The sequence below is a fragment of the Dipodomys ordii genome, unplaced genomic scaffold, assembly GCF_000151885.1.
Source record: "Dipodomys ordii isolate 6190 unplaced genomic scaffold, Dord_2.0 Scaffold205, whole genome shotgun sequence".
Classification (NCBI taxonomy): Eukaryota; Metazoa; Chordata; class Mammalia; order Rodentia; family Heteromyidae; genus Dipodomys; species Dipodomys ordii.
This window is the reverse complement of record NW_012267421.1, coordinates 3208364-3215318: the sequence shown is the minus strand read 5'-3', so window position 1 is coordinate 3215318 and position 6955 is coordinate 3208364. Positions and strand designations below refer to the sequence as shown.

General features: G+C 42.3%; 1 protein-coding gene across 2 annotated transcripts in view; it reads right to left on the bottom strand.

Moving 5' to 3' along the window:
- Sept7 (septin 7) overlaps nt 1-292 on the bottom strand; it is a 57594-nt gene extending 57302 nt beyond the window's left edge. For both annotated transcript variants that reach the window (XM_013035152.1, XM_013035151.1), the window contains exon 1: nt 39-292. In XM_013035152.1, coding sequence (XP_012890606.1) covers nt 39-99 — 61 coding nt within the window. In that variant the 5' untranslated portion in view covers nt 100-292. The remainder of the gene's footprint in view (nt 1-38) is intronic.
- Nucleotides 293-6955: the final 6663 nt, after the last annotated feature.

Genomic DNA, 6955 nt, shown 5'->3' with positions numbered 1-6955 from the left:
CCCACCCCGAGCCGCCGCGGCCCGGGGCTGAGACTCACCCATGGTGCCGCTGTTGACGCTCCTCTCCTCGGCAGCAGCGGATCTCGCACTGACCGACATCCCCTCCCCCCGCCGCGACCAGCCCGGGCGCGCCGCAGCCCGCCGATTCTCCAAAGCCGCCTACGCCGATTCCGCGGCGTAGCCGCCCGGCGTCGCAGGGTTGCTTACGCACGCGGCCGCAGGCGCGCTCCCCACTGGCTCTCGCCGACTCCGCTCCTTACGCCGCCCCCGCCCCTTCCACGATGCTTCCGGGCTCGGCCGCGCCGGACTAGGATCTCGCGAGACTACATCCTCCCCCTGACCGGCCGCCTGCTCCATTTGGAGCATGACTTCATTGGTGTCGGTGGTAGTTTGCTGCATGGGTTTAGCCGCCATGTTTGGAGTGGCCGCTTTTGTCACTTCCGTGGTCGTGGACGGTTGGGTCTCTTCGTGTGTTTCTCCAACACTGCCTCCGAGGTTAAACCGTGCTACCGTGGTGGGGAGGGGGGGCAAGCCGTGGGGAGGCTGAGAGGGAGTGGTCGGTGGGTTGCGAGGGTGGGGTCCTGCCCAAATCAAAGATGGCCGCCGCCAGTGTGGTCCCGCGCGATTCCGCGTCAGATCTGGGCGCTGCGGGACTGGCGGAGGCGTAGCCTTACGGAGCTGGCGTGAGGCGAGGCGGCGCCTCTAGGAAGAACCGGTCGAGAGCGTCTCCTTACGAAGCTGGCGTAAGACCAGCGACGCCGCGGGCCCAACCGGTCCCGGGTTCGGTCGGGCCAGGGCCGCGCAAGGCCCTCGGCCGTAAGCCAGCGACCTGGCGTTTTGTGAATCCGAGGGGAAGAGGGGCCCATCGAGGCAGGTGTCCCACACGTCCCTGTTTCCTCGGCTTCTTCGTCTTCAGGGGTGGAAAGTGAGGTTAGGCCTCAATGGCCCCAGTGCGCTGTTCTGGCTGTCACTTTCTGGGGTCCCCTAGACGGCCACACTCGGTGTGACTCGGCCTGCTGAGGCCGGGTGGAGGCCCCGCTAATCCCGTCCGTATTGAGGAAATGAATGGGTAACCGATAAGAGAAAGAGGAAGGGCCGTGGGTGTCCTCCTGAGCCACCGCGGTCAGAATAGCTGTCGTTGGAAATGCTTGCTGGAGGAGGGGCCTTCCGTGGGCGCACCCCAGACCCTTCCACAGAAGTCAGACCTTGCTTGAGGCCGGAGACTGTCTTCGAGGCAGGGTTCTCGGGTCGATATCTACCCTACCCAACTGCAAGGGAAGGAATTTTCTGTACATAACGCTCGTATGCAAAATTACCGAGAGCACAACCCAAGAATATTCATAGCAACACAGTCTATGTTAGTGAAACAGTGCCCCCCAATAAGGAAACTCGATGGGTAACTTACATCGTTGAAAGACAATGGACATACACAGAACATTTTTAAAAGCTAAAAGTCCACGAACCAAAGCTACTAGGATTGTATGGATAGTACGCATTCATATAATATCGACAGAAAAACAAGTTGCCCAAAGATGCATTTGGTATATCATAAATAGAAGGTGAGATCTAAGCCCAAAAGTCACATAAAGAAACAACACACACATCAAGTTTAGTATAATAGTTACTTCCACACAGGAAGCGAAGGGACTGTGACAGGACAAGTTTAATTGTATCAGTAATGTTTTATTTTCTACCAAAAGTAATCTGCCAAAAATGTTGCAGGCACAACTTTGAGACATGTTCAAAATCAGATAGAGAGTGCAGGGACATTTTGATTCTAATTACTTTTTATAATCATATGTGCTTGAAATATTTCCAAGTAATTTTAAGAGAAGTGATTTTATTCAAGGATTCAATATTTTTGTATCGATTTATGATGTCCATATGGTCTACAGTTTTACTATTGTTCTTTAAATCTGGTAAATCCAATCATTGTGCCAAGTGCCTGTGGCTCATGCCTCTAATTTTAGCTGCTCAGAAGGCTGAGAGCTGAAGATTTTAGTTCTAATTCAGCCTGGCCAACAGAATTAGTGGGACTCATATCTACAACCACTAAAAAACTGAAGTCAAGCTGTGGCTCAAGTGGTAGAGCACCAGCCTTGAGAGAAAAAGCTAAAGGACAGTGCCCAGACCCTGCATTCAAACACCAGTACCCACACAAAAAACATTGTGTTAAAATACTGAAACTTTAAATGAGTATTCTACTTTGGGGAAATTTTATTAAATTTCTATTTTGAGGAAGAGGGTAATGTGGAAGATAAGCACATAGTATCTGGAGTCAGTTGCCTGGATTCAAATCCCAGCTCACAATTTCCTAAGTATGTGAATACTAGGGGCTGGGAAGGAGGCTCAGTGGTAGAGCGCTTGCCTTGCATGCATGAGGCCCTGAGTTCAATTCCTCAGCACCACATAAGCAAAAAGAAAAAAGCCGGAAGTGGGGCTGTGGCTCAAGTGGTAGAGTGCTAGCCTTGAGCTGAAGAGCTGAGGGACAGCGCCCAGGCCCAGAGTTCCGGCCCCATGACCGGATCCCCCCCCCCAAAAAAAAATGTGAATTTAACCTTCTGTGATCTGGTTTCTTCGTATATCAATGGAGATAAATACTCAACTAATGAAGGTTTTGTGAGCAATCGTGCCCAGTGTACAGTAAATGCTTAATGATATTGCGCGCATGTAGATCAATTTAGAATGTAAACCAAATACTATTAACATAATCTAATCTATAAGGAGTAAAAGCTTCTGTATGTATTTATTATATATAAAGTTATTTCATATTTTATATATATTATATGAAAGCTCTTTATTTCCCCCTCCTTTTTTTCTGGTGTTGAACTCAGAACTCTTAGTCTTCCTCTTGCTAGTCAAGCACACTACCACTTGGGCCACTTACCAAGCCCTTTGTGTGTGTGTGTGTGTGTGTGTAATAGTCTGACTTTCTGATGAGGGCCAGCCTGGATCAAGATCCTATTTATACTTCCTTTATAACTGGGTTGTGACAGTCTATCCATCTTTTTGCTTGGAATGGCCTGGAAGTTGGATCCTACCAATCTCAGCCTCCTGTAACTACTATTACAGGCATGAGCCACCTCACACAGCAGGAAGAGCTCTTAGTGAAATCTGAACATTATGAAGTTAGTGAATTGTTAAATCTTGTGCTCTGAAATGGATAAATTCTTACTACAAATGATATCATTAAATACCTTGTCTGAGGTTTATTTGTGTTCTCATAAGATCTCCACCCCCACACAATGATAACATCACAACTTCCCATTGAAAATTACATAGAGCAATACAATGAGATGGTAATAGTCTATGGAAGACTCTCACAAGGAAGTATAATAGCAGGTGTGTGTGTAGACTTTTCCCTCAACTATATATTAATTATCCAGTACCAAAGAACTTCCAGCTTTGCCAAGCAGTGCTTGTTTCTGCAGTTAGCTCTCTTTCATATTTTCACCCAGCTAGCTGCTTCCAGTTTTCTCCATTGTCTCCAAACAACCTCTGTCACTTATACTCAGAAAAAAAAAAAGTAAACCATTAAAGAGGAACTTTAATGACTCCATCTCCATGCCTACACGTGCCTACATGGCTCAGTGGGTGAGGTGTCCATGCCAGCCATCATTCTTTGGATTCTGTCTCCAGTAATTTCACTCAAAAGATTATTCATTAAGCACTGGGATTTGCCCTTATGCCTCTACTATAATTCTCAATGTGTTTACCAGCAGTCTGTTTTTCAATTAACTGGAAACTTGTTTTTCTGGACCTCTCTGCCATGTTGGATACTAGTAGCTGCATCCTTCTGTATATGCATCCCTTGATTTATGAAAACACATTTAACTAGTTTTCTCCTACATCTCTGGCCTTATTTTACTTTCCAGAACCCGTCCTGTCACTTAAATGCCCCTATAGCTCAGAGTTATGTCCTGGACAAACTGTCTCACTTTTAACGCTACTTTTGTGGTATCCTTGGGTTCAATTTCTAGACCAGTTCTCTCTTCTAGAAATAAACATCTGACTTCCTTCAAAACATCCTGAGTGGTTAAAACATATATTTATGTATATGTTTATGCATACATACACACACATATATACATACATACATACATATATATTGATAGTAGCCAAACTAATTTTCATATGGATTAATTATGGAGATATTTTCAAGTCAAATTTAAACCCATAAAAACTCATAATTTGAGCTATTATAGCATGGGCTGGGCACAGATTAGTGTGGGGCACATGTTTAATTTGCACAAGACTAGGTTCCATCCTGAACATGCATGCATACATGTGCATGTGTACACACATAAGTGTTACAAGAGAAATATTCTAGTGCCTGTAAAATACCTTACAGATGTTATGAAACCAAGCTATTTGGGAGGCTGATATTGACAGGATAGGAGTTTGAGGCCAGACCAGACAGAAAAGTTAGTAAGCGTTCAGCTGGGAACTGGATGTGGTGACATGAGACTGTTGTCTGAACTTCAACAAGACTAAAATAGCATGTTTCCAGGCAAGAAGTGAGATCATAACTCAAAAATAACCAGCAAAAAAGGCTGGAGGTATGGTTCTGTGGTAGAACACCTGACTAGCAAGCTTGAGGCCCTCACTTCAAATTCCAGTACACTCTCTCTCTCCCTCTCTCTCTCCCTCTCTCTCTCTCTCTCACATACACACAACACACACACACACACACAACACACAAAATAAGTAAACAGCTTCAATATTTTTATATTTAGCTTTTAAATATTTGAAAACTTACAGTGTAATGTTATGATTAAATGATGTAATTATTAGAAATAGTTTTGTGTTATAATCCAAGAATGACTAATTGATATTGTTAATGATCTGCAAATGAAAGGAATACATATGGCATGCTCCCTTTTAGGCTAATTATAAGACTTTTAAGACCACACAAGCCATGAACAAAAGTAAGGAAAAATTTAAGGCTTCATGCTGAATCTTCTTAGAAGTCAAACTTCACAGAGGAAATACAAGAAAAATGCCATAATAACAAACAAGAAATAATGTGAGAAAACCATGCAACTTAGACCCCAGAGAGTTAAACAAACTAGAAGAAAAAATAAAAAGCATAGCTTCATTCTTAAATTCTTTCCTTCAGTAGGAATTTTTCTTTTTCCCACCAGTCAAGAAGAGAATGAGGAAGTATGCAGCCCAGAAATAGGATGCTTGAATCCAGACTGGCCCAGAAGGCCAGATTTATCATCACTGGAGTCTCAAGGAAGTTTCATGTTCCAGGGCTCTGGAAATAGAGTTCACACAGGAACTAGAGTCTTGCTTACCTCAGAGTTCCCTTGCCATTGTACCTTGGTCTAGAGCTACCCAATCTGATTCCACAGTAGAGATGCCACTGAATACAATACTAAAGGATATACAAGAAAAGCTATTATAAATGGAGAAGGCCATGGTTGCCAGCTTCCTTTGGCATTTCCTAACATGGAATCAGAAACTGACTGAAATAGGAAATAGGGACACATGGTTCCATAGGAAAGCAGCTGCCTTGACAACCAGACTTAATATGTTGACTTTGGCAATGATTAAATACCTCTCACTACATAAAAATAAATGGAACTTTAAAAAGTTTGTGTAGATTAAATAGATTACAACATAGCTATCATTTTAGATTTTAGCAAACAGAACCAGTCCTCTCCAAATTGTCTATTTCTTGCAAGGTTTGCTAAGTGACTTTTCTGAAGATGTACCTCAGAGAACTTATATCCAGGAAAACAGGAAATTTGAAGAGGAAGTAAATGCCTTGGCCTTTGTACCACACTAATCTGCTTGTCTCAAATGAACATTTGGACTGGATTACCATGCAGACTGACTGGCAGAGGACAAATGCTTAGTAATCATTAAAGTAGCACATTTTCCACTGTGAGACTTTGAGCAGCTCAGAGATTCTTACATTATACCTGAAATCAATTGATAATTATTGGATCCTATTTCAAGGAGGTACTTAACCAATAAAATCTAAAAGGACAAATGATGATCCTTGTGATTATGAACCATGATGTAATGCATTCCATGGAAAGAATCATAATTCTGATTTAGTTGTAATTTTTGTTTGATATCCTTTTCCTCTGTATTTGTTTCCAAAAACTTGACAGTCCTAACATTATGCCAATCACTCAACCAATAAACAGATTTCATGAAATCAGAATAATAACCAACACAGTAGCAACACAACACTCACTACCAATGTTAAACTTGAGATGTATTTGTTCCTCAAGTTCTTATTTGAAAAAGGTGATATTTGTGTCCTAGAATCTAGTATCTTAGAGTTAGAAAAGACTTTATGACTCTAAATCGGCTACCTACCAAATCCAAAACTTCCTCAAGTGTGATTTTTTTTCATATCACATATGCAGCTGCTATTGAAGTTATAAGCTGTTAGAACTTGAATTTAGATGAAGCAGCTGTATTACAGATGATACCATATTACCATACAGCTCTATAGTTCTCACATATGGCATGGGTGTAACTCTCTCATGACTAATGGCATACAAGTGAACAGACTCTTCTGAAACATTCTTGTTTCTGTGGAGAGTTAGAGGTCATCACAGAAAATTGGATAACTTAAATTTTTTTTAAGTCTAGATGTTTTTACAAATCTGTGCAAATGTGACCATGAGTTACATTTGCTATCAGACTGAAGAGCCTGCAGTAGACTCAATCTTAGCTGTCTAATGCAGAACCTAGTACAATGCCTTGCACAACTCATGCAGAACTTGGGATGATTTTTGGCAAATAGTACACACTCATATTTACTGGAGAGAATTCTATATATTTTAGAGGTTAATAGAGAATAGAAAGAGTAACACCAAATAAAGAGAACAAAAAAGACAAACTTGAATATTCCAAATAGAGATTGTTACTTTCATATTTGCTCCTTAATTTATCCCTATCTTCCGTTTCACACAAAGTCAGGAGGAAAAAA